Raw genomic sequence first — 26426 nt, forward strand, 5'->3', positions numbered from 1 at the left:
TCGCTTGTTGCATATTACAAATTGCCTAGTCTGTCATCGCGTACTTGGATGGAGGTGGAGCAACTGTCCCATGCTTCACATGTTAGTACCGTAGGCTGTCTGGATTATGCCATGGATAGTACTAAGCTTGATCTATTACATGCAGTTAGGAAAATGTGTGTAATTAATCCAGGTATACATTGTGATGCTGTGATGTAGATCCTCTTGATTTTGTTAGGGATGACAGACGTTGGGGTATGTTTAGGAGAATGTAGTTCATGTAGTGTGGCAGTAATTAGGTTTGTGAACGTGGGGTCATGCGGGGAACTTGATAGATGGTTGATGGCTAAGCGGTTATGCCTTTACTTTTGTTAGTTGTGCTATGAGTTGGAAGGCGTCATTGGGAGACATTAATTTTTCATTAACGACTAAGACTGGAAACATAGAAACAACAAAAAGAGTTGAAGAGGCAGTATGGTTTAATGACTTGGTTAGCAATGTTGACATTGGACATTTGATTGATATGATGTTCGGTTTAAGTCCATATCTTGATTTTCCGCCAAATTTGGCTAGATGGATTGATTGGCATAAACGCAATAGATTTAGGACTTAATTGGCAAAATAAAATAAAATAAAGAGGTTTGGGACTAAATTGACACAATTACAATAGATTTACGATTTTTTTTTGGTAATTTTTTTTGAGAAAATGGTCAAAGGCTTTTGGATTAGATGAAAAACTAACTATTATTTTGTTCTGTAAGTTGAAATTAGCATAACATGATGAATGCTTAATTAGTTTTTTTTTTTTTGGTATGGTCTTATTCTATTCTATTTTACAAGCCACCACGTGTGCGTAGGTTCAGAAACCCTGCTCCCTCCTCATACGTCCCCACCCTAGTGCCCCCCGAAGGTGGGATTCGAACCCCCCACCTCCCCCTTCCCAAGTGAGAAGAGTGGCCATTGAGACAAACCCCCAATTTAGTAGTTGTGAAATGGTTTCCGCTAGCATTTATGTCTAGACATATATAACCAGTCAACGAACAATGTTTTTATTAGTAATAACAATTTATGTCTAAATATTTTCATGACCAGTGAAAATATATTTCGCTCGTCCATTTTTGTAAGTGCCAAAAACGATCATTTTTTAGAAAAAAAATATTTTACAAATCATTCATATTCCGTGAAATAGACACACCGGTTTATTTCATTTTCACTATCATTGGCACTTCAATCTAACATGTCACAAAAAATAACGACACATGCATGCGGTACACCACCACGATCCATCTTAACATTTGATAGAATTAAACATCTGAGTTCATAATGTCAACTACTGCATGTCGCAGACAATATATTAATTGCATCGTTGCTCACTTGCTCTTGAAGGTATTGACAACTCCAGGCAAATGAATTCTCTTGAAATAGTCCTCCCAGTCGATGCATCTCGGATCAAAGTAGAAGACACTTTCCAAGTTTACTCCATTGTCACAGGTTGTGGCTCTCAAAGCGTCTGTATTTGTATCATCAAAGCTGGGCCAATAGAAAAAAACCAGGAATAAGATATTATCGAAATTTTGTAGATAATAAACAGCTGTTCTAAAAGTTTAAGTCAACAGATGAATGCGAGCTAACATTTCAACCATTTCGATACTCCTCTCATGTGTAAACTGAATTTTTATATTAAGGTTGTGGTGTGAAAAATATATAAACGGAAATTATATATGGACCTATAAAAAGACTTAAACTCATTATCTCTTACTCCAATATCATATGAAATTCCGTGAGATCTTGATCAATTGTTGTAAAAGGTTAAGCTAGAAGGTGAAGGTGTTGTTTAATATTCTTTTGCTTCAGCAGGGAATTCCTATGAGGGGCGATGAGGTGATTGGTCGGCTTATTCTGCATGCAAATTCGTCAATGCATCGAAGCTTACATGCCCTTGAAGAAGACATAAGGTTCGTAGAGTTCAGCCAATCGCACAGTAGCGTTGACCTTCTTGTCCAGGTCAGCACGCAGGCTTTGGAAACGCCCGCCAAACATTGAGCTGGCTATTTTCAGCACCTTCATCCAAAATAAATACAGACTTAACTAGGAATCCTGTTTGAAGAAGAAAATCTAAGGAAGCTTTTCCTCTTTTGTGATATTATGGAATATGCATGTCAATCAATTAGATAAAGGAAAATGGCAACTTCAAACAAACCATTTGATTATTATGAAGACGTGTCCATTAATTCATAGTTCAGTATCACGTCCATCGCAAAAGAAAGAAGTGTGTGTATATATATTTAAAATTTATGTAGCATATTTGGGTAGTTTTCAATTTTCTAAATATTTTTAAAACTATTGAATTGACTTTTGGTGACTAATTTGATCTTCACTTTTTAAGTCATTGTGGACTGACCTTGGATAAGAGAGTGTAACGTCTCAGGTGCTTGTTAAAGCTGGCCTTACTTCCTATAAATCTAAGCTTGCGAACTTTGACCGGCTTCCCACTCTCCGTGATCCAAGGGTTATCCTTGAAGTGGCTCCACCCGATGTCTCGAAAATGTGAACAGGTCATAGGATGTTTCATCGAGGAACCCACTTGGTAAACCATGTTCGAATTAGGCCGGTCAGCATGTACTGCTATGGCCACGATCATAGCGTTTACCACCATATCTGCTGGTAACTGCGCGAGAAGAAATTCCTTATTTATGCCGAAATGCATCAAACAGACTTGTATATGAATAGGTGATCGATTATCTGTAGATAATGCGAAGTTGCAGATGCTTATAGTCATGACATTTTGGCGGTGGTCGATGCTCGTCGAGATGATAAGATGTTACCGTGTCGAGTATCGTGTTAGGATTGCCTAGGAAGTATTTGAGTCTTCCTCTACTATAGCGGACTGCGATGCTATCCAGAGTCCTGTGTCATCGTATGTTTCCAAAGAAAGAGAAAAGTCATCAGACAAACCCTTGCTTGTTAAGCAACAAAAAAAAAAAAAAAAACTCGGTTAAGAAAATATAGGTATGGTTTTTATGGTTATCCTTGTCCAAATAAAACTCGCCTTTTGCAAAGAACCAAGAGGTAATAGCATGACTGGTCCCTTCACTTTTGTTCGACATTCAATATGGTTCTTCAACTGTTTTTTTTTTTTCACTTCGATCTAATTACTAAACTGAAGTGCGTTGAACGCCAAATAACAATTCGGGGTCGACATATAACATTACTCCCAATAAAAAATGTCGCAGGTGATATTAGAAATCTAAAGTGAGGGATTCTGTGAAATTGTACTGACTGTGAATGATCTAGTGCACTTTGAAGTCATTGCTAAAGATAGGAACTTGAATTTCGGACCACAATGAGAGAGAAAGAGAGATAGACTTTGTAAAGGATAACCTGGGAGGGAAGCCCTCAATCCAACCTGCGAAAGGTTCTCGATAAGTACTTGTTATTATTGTGGGTCTCATAACAACAAGCGGTATATTTTGTTTGAGATGATGCTGCACCATCATTTCCCCCATTGCCTTCGTTAAAGTGTACGTGTTTGGCCAACCATGCAGCCTTGCCCTGCGCATCAATTGTAATGAAAATCATCGGAACTAAAGATTATTATAGAGAAATGATTATGCGACTGTCATTAATCCATAATGAAATTAACAGCTTGTTCTGAGTAAAAAATAATAATAATTAGAAATTATTATGGGGTCCATTCCTTTATGAATTTGTGGCCTACAACATGTTGTTACTCTTGTTGTCATCCGAAAAACATTATGCTCACAAATTCTGTTATTATGTATTAATACACACATCTACAAATGAATTGATTGATTAGACATATTTTAATCACCTAACTCGCGATTTAGTTGTGAATACTATGGTCACATCGGTGGATAAAGCACCTTGTAAAGAGTTCATCACTAAAACTTCAGGTACAATCCAAAACATTTTCTTACTACCAACTTTTCATGAAAAAGAGTATCAGCATGATACAATCAACTCTAGAGATAATGATTGAATAAGCCGAGCTTCAGGTACTGGTCTAACTTCATCGACTCCATTGTTTAGAATCCAATTAACAACAAACAAACCTTTGCAAGCCCAAATCCTTCAAAGCGATGTTGATTTCCTCTTGTGAAGCCCTCTTTTCTCGAAGCTCATCCATCAATCCCTCAACCAAGAGCTTCTCTTCATTCACGTCCAACTCCCTTGACCCATTGGGCGTCTCGCCCATGCTGAATAACTTTTCTCGTATGATTCCGCTCATTTCGCCACATACATACGCTGAAAATAAAAAGGGTTCCGTAAGATAACACCGTCGGCACGAACTACTTCTTTAAACGAGCGGGCGGTGAAATGGAACCTATCCGCTACTAACATTTTTACAGAGCAAGAATATCAAGAACACCCACAATCGAAAAGACACAAACCCGTTGATACGTGGAGTAGCATCTTTAGATTGGCACATCTTGCAGCAAATTCAGCAACATGCTTAGCTCCAAATGCATTGACAGCTAGGGCAATGTCATATCTGCAGGAGAGGAAAAAATTGGGATTAAGCACGAAAAAGGCATGAAGAAAAAGCCACGAATTTATATGAACTAATTACAGATTGAGCGGGGACGGCGAAATCGTAATTGCTCACCTTTCGTCGAACTTGGTGGTTGCGGCCGAGTTGACGATGATGTCTACTTCCCTCCACATCTCCGACCTGATATCAAGATCATGTACTCCCAAGTTCTCGCATGAAACGTCACCAGGAATGGGATCCAACCTCCCCACAATTGAGTTGAAATTCTCTGGCCATTCTTTCCTCAAAACGTCGAATAACTCCTTCTGTATGAGCTGTTTGCGATGTGAAAAGATCAAGAGCAGCTATGAAGGAAATTTATAATTTATCTTATTTTTCACGTTTCTTTCATTCCTTCCTTTGCCTTGATTTTCCATGTTGACTAGAGTAGGATTAATTTGCAGTTACACATCTAAGGCAAAAATTCCCAAAAAAGTCTTGACCTATTGCAATTGCTCTAATTCAGTCCTAAAACCTTTTTTTTAAACCAATTGTGTCCTAAACCATTTGCATTTGTACCAATTCAATCAATTTGGCCAGCCGACGCCGACGTGGATAAATTTTAATATATTTCATTTTTTTCTTTTCTTTTTCCTTCCCTTTTTCTTTTCTTTTTTTTTTTTTTTCCTTTCCCACTGTGGCTGGTGATTTATGGCCGGCGAGGGTCGCCGGAGCTCGCCAGCCACTAGAAAAAAAAAAGACAGAGAAAGAAAAGAAAAAAAATAAAAGAAAAGGAAAAATATTACAGCATCATTAAAAATTATCCACGTCGGCACGGATGGCGCCACGTCTAGATCGGCTGGTCAAATGGACTGAATTGGCACAAATACAAGAGGTTTATGACTCAATTGGTTAAAAAAAAAAAAGATTGAGGACTGCACTGATATAATTGCGATATGTTTAGAATTTTTTCGATAATTTTCCTCCCATCTAAATGATTGTACCATCCATTGATATGGCTATTCCTGTAACGATTCTAGTTCTTTTCCTTAAATAACACAAATCCCATAGGAAAAAATTATGTGTGCCTCTTTTTGCTAGTGAATTCATGACAAGAAGTGGATCTAACAATCCAAGGACAATTTAAGGTTTAAATTTCTACCTCTTCATGCAGCCGTCGAGTCGCTGTCTGTTTGTCCGTAGCTCTAACGAAAACATACATTTTCTTCACGTTGGGTTGAACCCGGAGTATCTTCTCCACAAAAACTAGCCCATCATAATAAATTGAACCAAATAAATGTCAATTAGCAAAACGGTCGTCAATTGATGGCCATTGGCTTTTAAGACTCCATTTGTTTCACAAAAACATGAAAGATCTGGAAAACATCTTCCTAGAAAATGATTGTCTGTATTGTTTCAAATAATCAAGCAATGGAAGATGTTTTCATCACTACCAACAATTTATGTCTAAACATTTTCGTATGACTAAGAAAATATGTTTCGTTTATTAATTTTTGAGAAAACTTACTAAAAAAATTCTTAAACCTATTACAATTGTATTAATTCAGTCCTAAACTTCGATGCCATTGGCTACTAAGGCTCCGACGAGCCCTCGCCGGCAGGTGGCAAGGGTTGCAGCCCTCGCCCACCCAGATTTGGTTGAGGGTTGCAAGCCATTGCCAGCCGCAGGTGGCCAATGACCTCCTGTCTGAGCTAACAATAAAAGAAAAAAAAGAAAAAAATATTTAAAAAGTTAAAATTTTGAAAAATACTTAAATATTATTATAATCAGCGCCGGCCAGCCAAATGGACTGAAATGATGCAATTGCAAAAAGTTTAGAACTCAATCGACAAAAAAAAAGTTTAGGGCTGAATTTGTAAAATTACAATAGATTTAAGATTTTTTAGTAATTATATCTTAATTTCTATAGTCGATACAAACGATCGTTTTAGGAAAATGTGTTCAAAAGCATTCATTTTTGGAGAAACAAACGGAGTTTGAGAATACTTAGACATGTGGAGAGAGAGAGAGAGAGAGAGAGAGAGAGAGAGAGAGAGAGAGAGAGAGAGAGAGAGAGAGAGTACTCTTTGCGAGAAAGCCAGTAGCTCCGGTGACTAAGATGGTCTTGTTTTCAAGAAATTGGACTATATCCAACCCCATATTGGAACCGAAAATGGACGAGAGAGTCTTTTAACAAGAGATAGGAGGACGTGGAAGAGCGAATTTAGCTCCGAGGCATGAAGGCTCCATTTATAGCTGCATTTTTATCATGCCTTTGCCTATCCACCTCCTTTTTTCGCCTATCAAAATTAATACAGCCCCATCTCTCTGATCTGAATTCATCCACAGCTTTTTGCTACATCAACTCATTGAAGTACCGCCGAAAGAGAACTAGCTACTACATGGTTACATGTGAAAGTTTTTTTTATGGGTACAACGTTATAAGCCGCTTTTATGATCGTTTGAGAGGAAAATTCCATTTAAGGGCCCAAAATCCTCTTTTTTTTCAAATAAGGGCCCCAAATTAACCTTATTTCAATCAAGAATCTAAAGTGGCATAGTGTGTTTCAAATAAGCATTTGAAGTGGTCATAGAGTTTTAAAAAAGGGTTTGGCCTAAAGGGCATTTTCGTCATTTCTCATTTTGATTATTTATTTATTTATTTTCCCTATTTTATCTTTTTTCTGTTTTTAAAAAAAAAAAAAAAAAGCTATGCACAGGCGGGAGGGGCCGCCAGCCCACGGCTGGTGCGGGGTCGGCAGGGCGATGAAGGCCAATGGGGTCACCGGTGACCCTGCTGACCAAAGGCGAGGGCCTCTAGCCCTCGTAAAAATTGGGAGAGGGTCGGGCCCTCTCCCAAATTTGGGAAAAAAAAAATTGACTACAACCAAAAGCCAGCTCTTGGAATCGTTAGTGTCGGTGGATTCGGCAGCATCTCTAACTCCCGAGTCCGACTTCGCCGACCGTGCGGCGGAGGTGCGAGCGATGGCGAGGCCTTTGTCTTTGAAGGCGAAGAGCAAGGAGGTTAGCTTGGCGAGGAGGTAAGAGAAGATTAGGCCGATGAAGACCGATTGCGGGAGGGGTGGCCGGTTGCCACCCGTGGGTGCATCGATCTCGACCGAACTACACGGTTGGCTACCCCACCGGCCTCCACCGCCTTCTCGTAGATGGGGCGGCGGCTAGCCTCCTGCCTTTTTTGTTTTTTGTTTTTATTAATTTTTAAGGAAACAAAAAAGAAAAAGTATGATAAAAAAGAAAAAAATCAAATAAGTAAAAAGACAAAAATGCCCTTGAAATCATGCCTTTTTTTGAGATTTTATGGCTATTTTTGGCATTTATTTGAAACAACGTTCACTTCGGACCCATGTTTGAAAAAATAAGGATACTTCAAGCCTTTAATTGAAACAAGATTCACTTGGAGCCCTTATTTGAAAAAATGAGGGGATTTCCGGCCCTTAAATGGAATTTTCCCTCGTTTCAGGGTGCAATCCCCATCTAGGCCCGCCGTTAGCACAATATTATCCGTCTCCATTCCTGTTAAATAGTAAATTATTCTAATGTACCTAAAATATTAAAGTGCCTAAAATACATAATACATATAAATACTAAACATGTATATTTTTAAATGTTGAATTTATATTATAAGATAGCAAGAAATTTGATTGTATAAATAAAAATAGGAATAAATCAAAGCAACTTTTTTTGTAATTTTTTCTTATTTTGAAAATTTTACAGTAGAATTCAAGTATTGTTTATACGTAAATATCATTCCATTCTACTAATTTAATAAGTTTGTTATTCGAGAAAAAAATAAATTTTATATTATGGATATTAAAAATTTTATCTACCTTTATCTCACCTCCCTTATGGAATAATTTTATCCGGATTATATCCCTCTTATATCCAACTTACGGTATTTTGAGCATGCACCGACGGGATAGGATAAATTTTATCATATTCTGAAATTTATCTTGACTACCAAACGTAGTCTAAAAGATGTATCTTGGTAACCAAACGGCGTTGATCACACTTGCGTATCACTTAATAACCCATCTTCCAATCCATGCAATACTCGAGTTGTCTCAAGGATGGTTCATGAGGAGTGCTAGTTCCGCTCCCGTGGAGAGAGATGCCTTTTGTTACATCGTTGTTGGGGTTGCGATGATGACCTTGTAGATCTTTGTGTTAGTATCTGGTGTTCCTATATAATTTCTTTTAGTTGGTGTTAGATTTCTGTTGATACGTATCTGTTGTTACATGTTCTACAAAATCGTAGGGGATCACAAAAGTTCAACTTGGACTTTATTTAACGGGACACTCGCACGCATTAATTTTGATACTTGTTCAATGGGGCTCAAACACGAGACATATTTTAACAAATTCAATGAATAAGAAAAAATGGCTTGAAATCTTTATTGGTGCAGGGGTGCCTGCCACCGTCGACCTGCTCTCTTTTGTTCCTTGCGTGCAGAGTTCATGTGCGACGTCCAAGGTACAGTTCAACAGGAATTACTTAGAGATTTCTGCAAAGTATCTAAGATTTTCTGTGTGAATTTTCTTCATGAAAATATGTGATTGATTGTGAGAAACGTTGACTGAAAATCACTCGGGTCTAATTTAGGATTGGAATATATAAGTGCGATTGAGTTACCAATTATAACAATGCAACTCCCCAATCGGTGATGGATTAATAGGGCTAGTGAGGCTCGAGCTCGCTTGGATCTGGCGAGCTCGTGGCTTGCTGGCTTCGGTTGAGCTTGAGGTCGTTGGGACTGGTCGAGCCTCACGCTCGCCTGCGGCAGATCACCAAATCCAGAAGGAAAAAAATAAAAATAAAAAATAAAAGAGAAAAAAGAAATAGATATATCTTTACGAAATTCGAATTTAAAAATATATATAAAAATAAAAAAAAACAAATAATTATTAAAAGGAGTCCATGGAGGAAATCAAATTCGATTTTTCATGCCAAATGACGGAAAACATTTTTTTGAGTCTTTTTCATAGTTTAGCTAAACACCGAAATACATTGTCATTTTCCTAGAAAATAATTTTTCGGAAAATATTTTCTGAAAGCCTTGCATTTTTTAATAGATCCACTCCTTCTTATGTGCTAATCGTATGGAGAACCACACAGGTACAATCATATTACGAATCCTCAAGTCTAATATCATTTTAAAATCGCGGTAGAGATTCTATTTATATAAAATCCATTCAAATCTCGTAGACAAATCATGTGTGATACTTCATCAGGTACAACTCTGCGGGCCCCTTTTCTGCATCAATTATTATTATTATTATTATTATTATCGATTTCTATGTTTTACATTTATATCATTCGATCATCATCTGTTAAAGATACTATAGACAGGTTGTCTGATATGGCAGTATTAAAAGAGGAAACAAACGTATGTTCGGTTGGACATCATGCTTGACAATAGGTTTGAGTTGATGGGATACGGTTGGCAGTTGCCACTCAAATCTAGGTCGACAACGAGACTTATAGTTGATAAGTAGGCGGGGCATCCTATTCTGATCCCGTGGACCAAAGGGAGTACTCAAATGTGACCGCTCAAGATGGTAGCCATTCGAGCGGCTCTTTACTTGTGAATAACTTCAAAAGCCCTCTTTATTTGGGACCCAGAGGTATTACACTATTGTTGAAAGAAGCAATTGGGAGCCTAATTGATTACCAAATACATTTACAGCTTTCCAGTTCGGAAATACTTTAGTAAGTTATCTTCTTCCTTTGCCCAACTTTTTTTACTTTCGACTTGCGGAACTGGCTTTCCTTTGGTTCCCCTTTGTTGCGACCTAAAATTATGCTAACAGATTATTACCTTAATTAAATTAACTAACCTAATTCGAACCCTCCCAAGTCTTACTGATCGCAACTTAGGTTTATTCATGAAAAAAAATATTCAATTGGAGCCGCCACTAATCATTTACGGAAGGTTGATTAGAAACCTTAACAAAATAACAGAAGAACTATTTTATTTGCGAACCGGAGAAAATGAGTCCGGGGACTTGGTTTCGCTAATTGAAAAAATTAGTGCCCTTTCGGTACCAATTTCGTGAAAAATATTTTCCAATTAATCGATGTGATTTTGATGATTAATTTGAAAAAAATGTGATATGGAACACTATGATAAAATGATTTGATTTTTTTTGTGCTTTTTGGCAAAACAAAAGACATTAAAAGTTTGAACAAAAATAAACAAAAATGCCCATAATATACCATAATATTTTGAAAATCCTCTCATTCCCAAAGATCCGGGCTAAGGGAGATTTTATCCGCTACATCCTCGAGGATTCAAGCCAATATACAGATATGTATATAGAAAAATAACATCCCTTTCGCTAAAGGGTAGAACACGAATTTCTATACTAAATCACTATCCCATTCCATAAGATCATGGACAAGGTGTATGATTTATTTTTTCCGACGGGTCTAGGCACATAGGGAAGCATATATTATGGGCATGTTTGTTTAAAATTGTGCAAACTTTATAACAACCAAAAGCAAACAAGCATGATGAAAATAAAATAAAAAGGGCCAATTAATTTAAATTTTCGAGAGTTAGGAGAGGTGGCCGAAAATTCGAAATTGGGGATCCACCTTTCCTCATCCAAAATTCGGATTTCAATTTGAGAAAATTATCTTTAAGATTTGAAAAAAATTTAATTTTAGATAATTCTCAAAAATTAGATAAACGTCCAATCCGATTCAAACCTTTTCCTTAAATCGAATACATTTAGAAAATTTACAAGTGATAAGATAATTCGAACTTGAGATAAACAACCCGAACCAACTCATGTGCTAAGGATAAATATTCAAAGCAAAGTTCATTCACAACAACCAGATATTATTCAATTAAGCACGATACTTATCCATAACATAGAATTATCATCAGATAATCAAGGATAAAGCCAACTCAACCAACATAAGATAAGATTCAAAGCAAAGAGATTATCACAATGTGCAATTCGGTCAAGAGAGGTAATGTGTGCCGAAAATCAATTCCTTTTTCACAAAAATTCTTAATCTTTCCGATTTAACCAATTTGATCTTGAAATTGTTTGATTTACTTTGAGAAAAGACAAATTTCCAATTAAATCTTATCAATTCTCAACAAAATATCATAAGATTCAATCAATTCATGATCAAATTAAGCTTACTTGGAAAAATCAGATTTTCATCCCACAAATGGCAATTACAGTTTTCATCAGCAAAAATTGATGCAAAGGTTAATTTTTTTCATCTTTAATTGCAAGTTGACATGTGATCAGACATATATGCAAGTTACCAAATTAACAAATATAAACTGCAATCAAAGGTTGAGAAAAGTTACCTTTCTTCGAGCCAAATTCCAGCACATGCAAACTGTAAATTCACAAAAAAAAAAAAAAAAAGAGCTCCTTTTGGCTTAATTTTATTATAAAAAGGGACCCCGAACAGCGTACAAATTGGCCTTGAACCTGTGAAAAATTCTGCACTAAACGGTAGTGAAACGGGACTAAATAGTCACTGTTTTCGGAGTGAATAGCAGCAAAACAGCTCCAAAACAGTAGTAGACCTCGCCAAAACCTGCAGTAAACTTCAACAGCAAAACTTTAGCCAAAATGGCACCGAACAGCAGCGGAATAGCGCTGAAATAGAGGCGAAACAGTCCTGAATCAATGGACAAAAAACTGGACTGTATGGCAGAATAAACGGACTATATAACTGCTGTTTTGCATGGCGAATAGCACAGAAACTGGGGTTGATCAGCGGCGGCAAAGCAGAACTGGTCGATGAAGATTAATGTTGACCGGTTTTGTTCAAGGCTTTGTTAAATTAATTGACTATCAAGTGCCGACCCCAAGAATATGTGGATATGCTGGTGGGATAATGAAGTGCCTGCAAAGGAAATAATAAGCCAACAAAAGAACAATGAGAGCCGGTGATGATGTGATGAAGGATTCCTTTTTTGTCCTTTTCCTCTCCTCTTTGAATCTCACATATACTCTTGAGTTTTATGGCCGTGTATTCAATTGTCTTCCCCCACCACCCTCCCCCCCCCACAAGCCATAAAGCTCTATTTATAGGCAATAAGCGACCCCAATCCTAGTTAAGGTAGAATTCATTACTAACCGTTGAATTTAAAAATTCTGATCATAAAAAGTCCCAATCCATTAAAACACTTCAATATTCGGTCCATAAGGGTAATGAGATGGGCTGGCCGAGGTTTAGTCTTTTACGGGTTTAATTGTGCAATTCCAGGCTCAAAATGGGGCTTTAATTAATTAAATGAATAATTAATTAAAGGTCTCATATAATTAAATCATCAAAAATGGGCTGAATTGAATTTAAGGATAGGTCCAATCCCATGTGAAAATTTCGGCACATGCATTCATGAATTACTAAAAAAAATGTCCGTCGATCTAAGTCCAAATTGCTCGTCAAACTAAATCAATCTCACATCACCATGGCATATCGACGCTAATGTAATGCACACATGACAAAAATAAAATATGTTATGCATAAAAATTATTTTTGACAAGAACTAAAGTTAATTCTCATTTTTATGAAATATGACTAATTAAGGAAAAATCAAAATTTAGGTGTCAACACCCTTTTAATTTCTTAGCTAATGGAAGGAAGAGAAAACCAATTGCATTTGCGCATTCATGTTCACATCTATAATTTGTACTATGAGGGCATTATTCCTATTTTTTTTTCTAGCCTTTGTTGTTGATTATAATTTTTCTCCCTTTTGGGTAAGTGACATTAATGCATTTTCAAGATGATGGAACTCCAAATTCAATGTCAATTATTATATATTTGTTTCGTGAAAAATGAATAACTTAAAAAATATTTTTTGATAAATAGTCACTTATATCATTTATAAAAATAAATAAATAAAGTATTTTTTCATCATCTACTAAAATAGTTAGGTATAAATTATTATTAATGATAAAAACACTTTTCAGTATTTAATTTTTTTAAACGGTATACCTTTTTTTTTTTTCGCGAAACGATCAGACTCTCCATTTGTTCACATTTGACATCATTTATTCTGTCAGCTAATTGGCTTATCAATTGACGAGACGCTGATGGGATTTTGATTAGCAAACAATTGATGCACGTGGCATTGCATTAATTAAACAACTACAAAATCTCACTACTTTTTTCCCTTGAGGAAACAGGGTTAGTCGAAGGTCTCAAATAATAAATGATTGTTCCAATCAAAGCTATCAGTCAAATCACAAGCGTGATTTGACTCTATGATGTAATTATCCATCGGTCATAAAAGCGTATTAACCACTAGACTTGTCTGGGGGGTTTTTTTCCAAAATAATTTTTTTAAAATAAATATTTACAAAATTATTTTTTAAAAATAAATATTTACTGATTTGGGCCTCGCTCGGCAATTCAACCGCCGAGCGAGGCCCGCTCGGCGATGGGCCCGCCGAGCAAGGGCTGGGGTGGGCCCAACCCCTTGCTCGGCAGGCCCACCGCCGAGCAAGCCCCAGCCCACATTCTTTTTTTTTTTTTTCGTAATTTTTTTAATTATTGATACTTAGAATATTTATTTTATTTATAATTTTTTTTTCTTGTGAAGCTTATGTTTATAACATTATTAGCAATAATTAGTATAAATATTTATTAAGATATATAATTAATAAATAATATTGTGATATAATGTAATATAGCCGCAGGAATATATTGGAAACCACGATAATAGATAGATGGGAAACCGCAGCAAAAGAGTTAAAAACCGCATGAAAAGATTAAAAACCACAAGAAAAGAGTGGAGACGAGTAAATAAAGGGCAAAACTTTGGAAGAGCATATCTCGTCGCTCGGGCGTCCGTTTGAGACGAATTTTTTTTTGATTTCACGTAATTTTTCGAGACGAATCCATTGGCAAACAGCCGTAGGCGGTTTGGCCCGCCTTTTTCCCCAAAAAACACCGTTTTCCTTGTCAATTTTGCATTTTCTCCATTCGGTGCTATTTTTCGATATTGAACGAACCCTTGATACATCATCATTTCGCCTTCCGATTGGATTTCTGTCTGTCCAATAGATGAATATATCATAAAAATCTCATTTTTTTCATTTATCTTACTAATTTTATTTTATGAATATTTTAATTGATTACATAATTACAACATTATTTATTAATTATAGATCTTAATAAATTTTTACATTAATTATTGCTAATTATGTTATAAAGAGAAGCTTTACAAGAAAAAAATTATAAATAAAATAAATATAAACATGTTAAAAAATACGAAATAAAATAAATATTATAAATATAAAAAAATAAGAAATATAAATAAATATTATGAAATTTAAAAAAAAAAAAAAGGAAGCCCCCTCGCTCGGCAGCTGGGCTGCCGAGCAAGTGGGCTACTCGGCAGCCAGGTTGCCGAGCAAGTGGGCTGCTCGGCGGTTGGGCTGCCGAGCACATGGAACCGGCCCAGCGAGGGGCTCGCTCGGCAGCCCAATTGCCGAGCAAGGCTTGCTCGGCAATTGGGCTGCCGAGCGGGCCTCGCTCGGCAACCCAATCGCCGAGCGAGGCCCAAATCAGTAAATATTTATTTTTAAAAAATAATTTTGTAAATATTTATTTTTAAAAAATTATTTTGGAAAAAAACCCCTTGTCTGGGTTGGTTGAGTTTTAATTAATTAGCTTTTTAGTAGTATCTTTTGGTGAACCAAATTGACTTTTCTTCCTTTAGACTTACCGTATAAGTAGCATCCATATCGATAAGCGACACGGCATAACACATCGATACGTTATTTTAAATATATATATAATTTCAATACGTTGATTACATTTTATATTAAATTCATAATATATATAAGGTAGGGAATTACGATTAGTGTTTTTTAGCTGGTTGGATATATTAATTTTGGAGTAGCTGAGTATGTAAATCGGGTATTCCGGTAAGTCGTAATTCCCCTTATTGTGGTCGAAATCCCACATGGGGTGTTGTTAACCAAGAAAGTGTTTAATCAAATTTGGAAAGCAATAAAGCGTACTCTTTGCAAATTTTAATCATATGGGAGTATAAGAGAGAAATATCCCGAATTCCTCGCCTGAGGAAATTGAACATTTACTTGATCTAAAACAGGAAAGCGAGAGATTTGTCGTCCTTAAAAGAGAGCCCTAGACCTAGGTTATATAAACGTCTTATTCCCTAAAAAATACGGATGCAATATGCTACAAGTTCAGAGTGTGGGGGTGGGGGCTAACAATACCTGAAGAGGGGTGAATAATTTACCGTGAAAGACTTTCTCGGAATATAACAAGTAACTTCAAATAGTGACAGAAACAGATTGTGAAAAATTAGTGTGTGTGCTGCTAATGAACAAATGGTGATGATAATATACATGTAATGCTAATTGTAAATAGATAGAAGAAATTGCAAGCAAATATATAGTGATTCGGCTTTATACGTAAACCTACGTTCACTTTTAATATTAACAGCCACAACAAGGCTGGCATCCATTAATATTCAAAACAAGTTATGATCCATAAGTACCACCTTTTTAATATATCACATTATTTGAACTCACATACTGCTATCATATTTGTACAGTCCTCTTATCACTGATTACAAATTGTAGTACCGCACATACATTGACATTAGGAGTACACAACTACTTAAAAAAGAGTTAATGAGGCATTGACTAAGTTGATGAGATTCTTGGGCTTTAAACAATTAAAATGATGAGATCTCAGGTTTGAATCTCCCCAGCGGCGTCTTGGGGAACTTAACCGGTGGCATTGGCGTTCATACCTCCACCATCTCGAGGAATAGTCCATTGCACGTGGGAAACCTCAGTTGTAAAAAAAAAATTTAAAAAGAAAATAAAGCAAGGAAGAATACTCAAAGCAGATGACAAGTTTTGTTCGTTCTTACCCAACCTAATTACTTCTCTTTCTCAATATATAGCCATCCATCCTCAAATGAGCATTCTCCATTGAAATCCTCAAATAGCCATTGGTTCTACAGTTGACAGCATCACAACCTCGCTCGGAATCGTCAGAATGGCTCTCTCACATCGGCAACGTCTCTCTGAAAGTGGTAGTTTCGCAAAACAAAAAAGAATACCACCATCATTTTATCTACATAAAAAATCATACAGGTGCGCAGAAGAGCGACTTGAAATGAACGGGTCAAATTTTTAATATATTTTACCCAAAATCATTCTTCAAATTCTTCAATTTTATTAAAGAAGACAGGTTACGTGGACTTTACTTCAAACAGAATTGTACAAACCACAACCGTGCCAAAATTTAATCGGCGGCGTAACACCCAAGATAAAGATAAATGTTGGAAATTAATCGGCGACGTTGATCTGAAAACTACAGCTAAGAAACACGTCAGAATTTAATGGATGACGTGAGCCTAAATACTAAAAGTATAATGTAGGAAAGTAAAGATAATCGAAAGATGATAAATTTGTTTTTTCAACATGAATCATGCGGGGGAAAATTGTCAAAACGTCTCAAACTTATTGCACTTTTGTCAATTCGGTTATAAACTTTTTAATTTTGCCAATTCAGTATTAAACCTTTTACATTTGTGCTAATTCAGTCCTAAACCTTTTTTGTGCCAATTCAATCCTAAACCTTTTTGTATTTTTGCCAATTTAATCCATTCGGCCAACTTTGACCCGCCGGTGCTAACGTGGATCCGACCGGGGCAATTTTTAATAATATTTTAAAAAAATTTCATATTCTTTATTTCTTTTGTTTCCTTTTCTTTCTTTTTCGTTATACTGTTTTCCTATTCTTTCTCCGGACTGGAAGCGAGGCCAGGTGAGGTCCTCATGCCCAAGAATAATGAGATCCCATGCGAAATCACTTATGAAGAAACGGCCAAGAACGAAGTGGACTGAAAGGATTTATCGGAACCGAATCGGATGATCACACAGAGAATCGAGAAAAATTGAAAGACGCACAAGATTACCCGGGTTCACCCCAAGATTAGGGCTACGTCCCGCAAAGAGATTTTCACTATATTTTTCGGTTTACAGCCAATTCGCATATTACAATAATAAAACCGAGCAAAATATATATGCCCAAAAACGGGCTAAAAAACCTAAATCTCTTAATTCCACTATACGGGCCAGCTTAAATAAAAGCCCAAACCCGTAGAGGTTTCGGGGGCGCTGTCCCCGACCCCCCGCCCGCTCACCGGCGAGCGGGGCAGCCGTCCGCCGACCGGGCAGCGGAACCCCCGTCGGGAGGCGCGCGCCCCGAACCCCCCGCCCGCTGACCGGGCAGCGGGACACCCGTGTCGGGGGCGCTGCCCCCGAACCCCCGCATCCCGCGCGTAGGGGTCATATGTCGTTGGATAACACTTCGGTTTCCCTAAGCTCACGTGGGCGTACCCGGTGTGAGAAACAAGGGTCCCCGAAGTATTCGCCAACTCCAACATTCTCCCACTTGGTGGATACTTCGCGCAAATGAGAGCCCTTCCAATATCATTCTTCTTCAATCCAATCACAGCAGAGCATCATTCAAACTTCGCTCGTGTGACAGCTTTAGTAAGGAAGTCCGAACTATTTTCTACCGTGTCGACCTTTACAAGTCGAACCTCATTATTCTCCACTTTTTCTCCGATAAAATGATATTGAATATCAATGTGCTTAGTGCGTGAGTGAAACGCCGGATTCTTGGCTAAATAAATAGCCCCTTGATTATCACATCTCACATCTACAGCACCTTGCTCAAAACCGAGCTCCGAGCACAACCGTCGTAACCATACAGCTTCTTTTCCGGCATGAGTAAGAGCCATATACTCAGCCTCTGTAGAAGAAAGCGCTACTACGCTTTGCCTTCTACTCATCCAACTCAACGCAGCACCAAACAATGTGAAAACAAACCCGCTAGTGGACCGTCTACTATCAATATCTTCACCCCAATCAGCATCTACATGGCCTACGATATCAAGCATATTTCCATTCCCCGTACCTTCGTAACACAAAGAAAAATTTGAAGTTCCACGAAGATACCCGAAAACTCTTTTGATCGCATTCCAGTGTTCTTTACCCGGGTTAGACATGTATCGGCTCAAGACTCCCACTGCTTGGGCTATATCCGGACGCGTGCACACCATAACATACATCAAGCTACCCATTGCACTCGCGTATGGAACTCAGGCCATCTCTTCAGCTTCTTCATCCGTTTTAAGACATTGCTCCGCAGATAACTTGGTCCCTAAAGGTATAGGGGTACCAACAAGCTTACGATCTATCATATTGAATTTCTGCAAAATTTCTTTGATGTATTTCTCCTGCCCTAGCCACAGCTTCCGTTTCTCACGGTCTCTCCTAATCTGCATGCCCAAAATAAAATTTGCAGGCCCCAAGTCTTTCATTTCGAACTTTTTAGCCAACAAACTCTTCATGGACTTCACCATCTTCACGCTATTCCCGATCAACAACATATCATCCACATATAGCGTGAGAATGACAAACTGATTGCCCGTCCTCTTCACATAAATACAATGGTCAGAATTTGAACGCACAAAATCAAGCTGGAGCATATACGTGTCAAACTTCTGGTACCACATCCTCGGTGACTGCTTCAGCCCATATAAGGATTTTTTCAATTTGCACACCGGATTCTCTTTTCCTTTTACTTCAAAGCCTTCCGGTTGCTTCATATATATCTCTTCCTCCAAGTCCCCATGAAGGAAAGCCGTCTTGACATCCATCTGTTCTACCTCAAGATCATATGCAACTGCTACATACAGAACAAACCGAATCGAGGTCAACTTCGCCACGGGAGAGAAAATCTCGTCATAGTCAACACCCTCGATCCGAGAGTACCCCTTGGCTACAAGCCTAGCCTTGTACTTCTCTACAGTCCCATCCGGTTTCAATTTTCGCTTGAATATCCATTTACACCCAATTGCCTTTCTATCCTTAGGCAATTTACACAGGCTCCATGTCTCGTTATGATCAAGCGATCGCATCTCATCTATCATCGCGAGCTCCCACCGATTCGCATCATCCATGGATCTCGCCTCTTTTACGTAACTAGGATCATCTTCGGTAATGCTCAAAGCATGAAACGTACTCAAAACACTAAGAGAGTATCGAAGTGGTACCTTTCTTTCCCGCGTCGATCTCCCGAGAGCCGGCATGCTATCTGTATCCGAGTCTTCATCCGAATCCACATCCTCGACTTCGTTAATCGAGTCCCCTTGCTCCGATTCAGAATCAGATTCTGCTGGCGTACCTTGTGGAGCCATCTCCATAGTTTCAGCTTTAGGACTTTCTTCAAGCACTACCACTTTTTTCGGCTCATCCCCTTTCTGTGTGCCAACCTGGGATTGTGATTCACGAAAGACGACATCTCTGCTGTATACAATGGTCTTTGATTCTGGATTCCACAACTTATAGCCCTTGACCCCTTCCTTGTATCCGACAAATATGTTCTTCTCGGACTTATTGTCAAGCTTACCCCGTTTCTCCTTGGATACATGAACATATGCATCACACCCGAACACCCGAACATGTGACAGATTCGGCTTCTTCCCAAACGCTGCCTCATATGGTGTACGATCCTTCACCGATGAGGTCGGTGACCGGTTCGTCAAATAACAGGCCGTGGCTACGGCTTTCGCCCAAAATTCTGGCTCCAAACCCGCCCAACTCAAGATGCATCTCGTCTTTTCTATGAGTGACCGATTTAACCTTTCGGCAACCCCATTCCGTTGGGGCGTATATGGAGTCGTCTTTTGCCTTGCAATACCATTATCCACACAAAATTGCTCGAACTTATCCGAACAAAATTCACCTCCGTTATCCGTACGAAGGACCTTGATCTTCCCGCCCAATTGATTTTCAACAAAGGCCTTAAATTTACGAAATTTCTCGAATACATCTGATTTACACATAATAAAATAAATCCAGCTATATCTCGAAAAATCATCTATGAATGATACATAGTACCTGGATCCTCCAATAGATGGAGTCGGAGTAGGTCCAAAAACGTCGCCGTGAATCGGCTCGAGAACCTCGTTTGCTCTCGTACCGGTGTGTTGGAAGCTAACTCGGTTCCGTTTTCCATGGAGACAGTGTTCACGTAACCCGAAACCCATAGAGCATTTTGGAACTCCTTCTACCATCCGACTCGAAGCTAAGGTAGACAGCCCCTTTTCACCGATGTGCCCTAACCTCTGATGCCACAACATGGACATATCATGTCCATCTTCCTTGGCCTTTTCAGAAACAAACCCGCTACCAACGATTCCTGTTTCCCCGAGCAGCTTGTATAATGTCCCGTAACGGACTCCTCGTGCAATCACAATAGAACCACGAGTCATCTTGCACGAATCCTTATCACAGCTAAAAGTAACCCCCGAATCAGCCATCGTACCGACCGATAACAGATTTCTACTCATCAAGGGTATGTGCATCACGTCTGGAATAGTCTTCACGGTAGGGGAGGCCGGTTCCGGTTCCACGAAAAGGTGGAACCAGAACCGGCCGTGTAAAATGGCAGCTTCGGTTCCGGTTCATTCCGATTCATTTCTAATAATAATTTTTAAAATAATAAATAATAAAATAAATATAATAAATTATAAATTATAAAATACAATTAAATTGTACATTGTAATAAAATATGGGAAAAAAAAGAAGAAGGAATGGGCTTGAACTTAATGAATTATCATTAAGCGGCCTACATATCTTCTTGGGGATAGAAGAATCAAAGCCCATGTAGTTCTTTTTACCTTTGAGAACCCCAACTTACCTCATCGTCAATCGTCGCTACCCGTTGTGGTACCCGTGGCGGTGGTATCTCCAACATCATCGCTAAAAAATTCGTGTTCACGATCTAACTCTTGGTGTCGATATTTCGCCCTCGTCCAATCGCCGACACAAGCTTGAGCTTCCACAGAGTCCGGGCTTAATCTTGAACGGCGAGAGTCCAAAATTAATCTTCCAGAACTAAATGCTTGTTCAACTGCAACCGTTGAAGAAGGGGTTGCTAATATTTGACGAGCGATGAGGGCGAGAACTGGATACTCGATTTGGTGACTCTTCCACCACTTCAGATTTCGAAATCGTACTATGTTCCGCATCACGAAACTCAAATTGAGTGGTTAAATATTTTTCTAATTCAGAAATATTACCTGTCGCCCCTTTTTATTTTTTTTGCCTACTCTTAAGCATATTATACCCTTTACTAAGTGAACTACCACCTTCGCTACGTGAGGCAGTAGATTGTAAAGATCCGTAATCACTTAAACCATATCTACTACAAAATTCTCCATATAATGCTACTATAGATTCTTTAACATGTCCTAATATATTTGAAATATCTATTGAATCTTCCAAATGTAAACAATCATGATAATACACATTCAAATAATCTTGTAAACCGTCTAATTTAATACGTGGATCAAAAACAATACCAACTAAATAGACAAGAGGAATTTGCAAATAATAATACAACCATTTTTCTCGCATTACTAAAATAGTTTGACCTAATTCGGTATCTTTTTCATATTCACTAAAAACACTACTAATATTAACACACTCTATTAAAAATAAATGCGTTGTAGGATAATAAATACCAGATAAAGTCTTAGTAGCATCATTAAAAATTTTCAAAATATCTAAAATTTTCTTGCAAACGTCCCAATGTTGAGGAAGTAAAGTAATTTCGGGAATATTTTGTGAAATAAACATACATAATAAATCTTTATATTCAAAAGTTTGCCGAAGCAACTCGTACGTAGAATTCCAACGAGTCGGAATATCTTTTGGAAATCTTCTTGGCCTTCTCCCATTTTGTTTACAAAATTTTCCCCATGATTTCATACATTGGGGACGACTCCATAAAAATTTAATTGCACTTTTTATTGGGGCGAGAGAAGTGTCAAGAGTTCGTAAACCATTTTGTACACATAAATTTAAAACATGACAAGCACATCTAATGTGAAAAAATTGTCCGCCAAAAGTGAGTTTGCAAATATTTTCTAATTCGGGAATAGAAGCGGTATTTGCGGCGGCATTATCAAAACCAATTGAAAATACTTTATTTATTAAATTATATTCTTCTAAAACTTGCCTAATTATTTTATAAATATTATGAGCCGAATGGCTTTCATCAAAAACTCGGAATGCAATAAGTCTTTTTTGAATCATCCAATTGTCATCTGTCCAATGACACGTGACACCCATATAAGAATGAATTTGCCAAGAATCACTCCAAATATCGCTACCTATATGCACACGTCCATTGAATTCCACAAAAAATTTTCCTAAAGATTTTTTTCCTTTATTATAAAGATGAAAAACTTCGCGTTTAAGAGTATTTTTTGGAATAGTTGGCGCTTGCGGAACCAACGCAGTATTAATCAAATATTTCATATTAAAATTTTCACCAGTATTAAACGGAGCATGATCAAGGACAACATATTCACCTAATGTTTGTTTATAAAGTGCTTCAGTGAAACGAAATAAAGGATGAGGCTTAGAAGTGGCGTACCCGGAAATTTGTTGTTGCGTATTGTCGATCCCCGCTTGCGTTGGATGTTTTTTCGTCAAATGCCGACGGAATGTTCCGTAGCCGTCTCCTTTCGTGAATTTATATGTTTGCGAACAATATTTACATTTTACATTATACTTACCTTCGACTTCATCACGTACCTTGTCGAAGTGTAGCCACAAGTCGGATGTATTATCTCGGCCCTTCCGTTCCGGCTCATTTGCCGTTGACATTTCTTCGACACCAGTGGGAGGATGAAGACTTTCTTGTGTTGGGATGTGCTCGACGTTCGGAATCGGGACATAGTTGATATTATCGTCGTCGTCTTCCCAACTTGCATACTCACGAGGATCGTATTCATGAATGGGATACTCGGAATCTCCCATAGCCATCTTGCCCTTGTCAGCATTTCTGCTTCCACTTGCCATTTTTGAGAGAATTGATCGGAAATCCGATTGAGAGAATTGAGTCGGGATTAAGAGAATTGAGAGAATTTGAGCAATTTGAGAGGATTTCAGAGAGAATTCGAGAGATTGTTCAGAGAATTTGTGACAAAAATGAAAGGGGAAGCATATGCATTTATAGGCAAGAATCATTTTTAATTTTTTTTTTTTTAAAAAAAATGGAAAGCAACGGCCCAAAGGGGGGAGAGGGGGCCCGAGCCCCGGGGGCGCAGAGCCCAACGGCTCTCTGCCCCTGGGCCCACCTTTTTTTTTTTTTTTGGCGGTTCGGAACCGCCGGTTCCGGGCCGGTTCCCACGTTTCCGGAACCGTGGGCCCGGTCAACGGGCCGGTTCCGGGCCGGTTTCGGGCCGATCAACGGGCCGGTTCCGGGCCCACGGGCCCAAATGGCCCCTCTACTTCACGGTGCCATTACTCATCCTCGGCTTCACCCCGCCACGCCCGACAATCTGAACCGCAGTATCATCTCCGAGCATGACATCTCCACCATTATATTGCTCATATTCACAAAACCAGTGTCTATGAGGCGTCATGTGGTATGAAGCACCGGTATCAATCAACCAGATATCATTGTCTCGATGCGCCATACATGCAGCAGCCAAATACATATCTCCCGCATCGACCTCCTTTTTACCCGAGGATGATTCAACTTCCTTCTTAAAAACCGGCTTGTTTTTACGGTCTCGCTTCACATGGCCCCATTCTTCACATCTCCAAGACTGTACCCTCCTCTCCCTACTCTTCGATCGCCCACGAGATTTGGACCTGGACCCTTTCCGATTCGTAGTCTTATCTGCTGGCCTTCCCCTAGCCGCCAATGCCTCTTTACCGGAATTTCCCGATCCCTTTCTTCGTGTCTCCTCGGATAACAAAGCGGAACACACACTTTCATATGATAATTCTTTATCCCCACCACCGATCACAACAATCAAGTTATCCCATGAATCCGGCAGTGAACAAAGCAGTGTTATCGCCTTATCATCATCCTCAAACTTAACACCGATTGATACGAGTTGACTAATCAACGTGTTAAAGCTATACAGATGTGCAGAAAACGAGTCGCCCTCATGCATCCGAAGATTATACAGCTTTTTTCTCAAAAATAGCTTATTAACCAACGACTCACTTTGATACGGCGACTCCAGTTTCTGCCACAAATCCTTGGCTGTAGGTTCGCTCATCACGTTCGTCGGAATCGAATCTGTGAGACAAAGCCGAATCAAGCCCTTTGCTTTCCGATCAATCCGATCCCAGTCTTCAATCTCCTTTGGATCCGCCCTTTTGGAAGACGTCTCGTCATCCTTCCCCGCTTCCTTGCCCGATTCCCTTATCACGACACCAGGCTTCGCAGCAAATGGCCTTTCCGTTTCGATTGCCGACCAAAGATCTCGATCGCAAAGTAGATCCTCCATCTTCATCTTCCACAGATCGAACCGCGTCCCATCGAATTTTTCGATCTCAATCCGTGACCCTCCCGACATCTCCGATAAACCCTAATCTCTCGAACACAAGGCTCTGATACCAATTGAAAGGATTTATCGGAACCGAATCAGATGATCACACGGAGAATCGAGAAAAATTGAAAGACGCACAAGATTACCCAGGTTCACCCCAAGATTAGGGCTACGTCCCGCAAAGAGATTTTCACTATATTTTTCGGTTTACAGCCAATTCGCATATTACAATAATAAAACCGAGCAAAATATATATGCCCAAAAACGGGCTAAAAAACCTAAATCTCTTAATTCCACTATACGGGCCAGCTTAAATAAAAGCCCAAACCCGTAGAGGTTTCGGGGCGCCTGTCCCCGAACCCCCGCCCGCTCACCGGCGAGCGAGCGGGGCAGCAAATCCGGCCCGGGCAGCGGAACCCCTCGCCGGGAGGCGCCGCCCTCGAACCCCGCCCCGCCGACCGGGCAGCGGGACACCCGTGTCGGGGCGCTGCCCCGAACCCCCGCATCCCGCGCGTAGGGGTCATATGTCGTTGGGTAACACTTCGGTTTCCCTAAGCTCACGTGGGCGTACCCGGTGTGAGAAACAAGGGTCCCCGAAGTATTCGCCAACTCCAACATGGACGAAGTGCGGGTCAAATATTGAAGGGATCCGTGTTACGTGTGACAGAGAAGAAAGAAGAAAAAGCAAGAACCAAAGAAGGAAATGAATAAGGTGTGAAACACAAGGAGAAGAAGAGTCGGGAGGGAGTGTACGTGTATCAAGAAAGTATCTTCTCCGACTCTGGAGAGAGAGAGAGAGAGAGAGAGAGAGAGAGAGAGAGAGAGAGAGAGAGAGAGATGGAACAGTCTTGGACGCCCTCTCGGCTTCAAATCTTGGGAGACTCGGATGCAGAGCAACCCCTACTTGTGGGTTCTCGGATCTGGGCGAGGCCGAGCTCACCCGCGATGGCACCGCCCGCCTCGCCCGGCGACGGTGGTGTCGGTGGCCGGTGAGGTCTCGCCGGCCCTCGCTTCCGGTCCGAAGGGAGGAGGATGGAGATGAACAGTAAAAGGAACAAGAAAGAAAAGGAAAAAAGAAAAAGTAAATAAATAATTTGGAAAAAAATTAAAATATTATCAAAAATTGCCATGTCGGCGCCAATCGATTTCACGTCAATGTCGGCGGGTCAAAGTTAGCCGGATGGACTGAATTGATATAAATATAAAAGGTTTATGACTGAATTGGCACAAAAAAAGGTTTAGGACTGAATGATACAAATGTAAAATCTTTAGAATTGAATTGACAAAATTAAAAAATTTAAAACTGAATTGGCAAAAGTATAAATAGATTTAAGACCTTTTTTTGATAAATTTTCCATGATTTTTATAATTCAAGCTCTTGGAGATTACGCCCAAAAACAAATCTCTAACTGCACGTTCATTACAATCCCCTATATCTAGAGGACCCCGGAAAGTTCGCTCAAGAACGTCTTTTGCAGTCTCGTTCACGAAGAGAAAAACCAAGCCAAGCAAAAAACCACACATACCATCAATA

General features: G+C 39.1%; 1 protein-coding gene across 3 annotated transcripts; it reads right to left on the reverse strand.

Moving 5' to 3' along the window:
* Positions 1-1260: 1260 nt before the first annotated feature.
* LOC115756704 (probable fatty acyl-CoA reductase 4) lies at positions 1261-6767 on the reverse strand. 3 transcript variants are annotated; one of them, XM_030696568.2, is made up of 10 exons: positions 6540-6766; positions 5634-5741; positions 4607-4806; positions 4392-4492; positions 4053-4245; positions 3361-3531; positions 2805-2886; positions 2381-2647; positions 1913-2040; positions 1261-1509 (listed from the first exon to the last, which is right to left on the reverse strand). In XM_030696568.2, the coding sequence occupies exons 1-10, from the start codon at positions 6630-6632 to the stop codon at positions 1350-1352; spliced, it is 1503 nt and encodes a 500-aa protein (XP_030552428.1). In that variant the 5' UTR covers positions 6633-6766; the 3' UTR covers positions 1261-1349. The 3 variants fall into 3 exon arrangements, with proteins under 3 accessions (XP_030552428.1, XP_030552429.1, XP_030552430.1); XM_030696569.2 differs by having other exon boundaries at positions 5634-5737; positions 6557-6765; XM_030696570.2 differs by lacking the exon at positions 3361-3531 and having other exon boundaries at positions 6540-6767.
* Positions 6768-26426: the final 19659 nt, after the last annotated feature.

The sequence above is a fragment of the Rhodamnia argentea genome, chromosome 1 (genome assembly GCF_020921035.1).
Source record: "Rhodamnia argentea isolate NSW1041297 chromosome 1, ASM2092103v1, whole genome shotgun sequence".
NCBI classification, from domain to species: domain Eukaryota; kingdom Viridiplantae; phylum Streptophyta; class Magnoliopsida; order Myrtales; family Myrtaceae; genus Rhodamnia; species Rhodamnia argentea.

Bases quoted from the DNA above. Each gene is read 5' to 3' on its own strand.
- LOC115756704 (XM_030696568.2), bottom strand. From the start codon at position 6,632: ATGGGGTTGGATATAGTCCAATTTCTTGAAAACAAGACCATCTTAGTC. The intron at 4,807-5,633 runs GTAGAAATTTAA...CATCGCAAACAG, and splicing joins CTCGACGGCTGCATGAAGAG to CTCATACAGAAGGAGTTATT. The intron at 3,532-4,052 runs GTTTGTTTGTTG...ATTGATGCGCAG, and splicing joins AAGGATTTGGGCTTGCAAAG to GGCAAGGCTGCATGGTTGGC.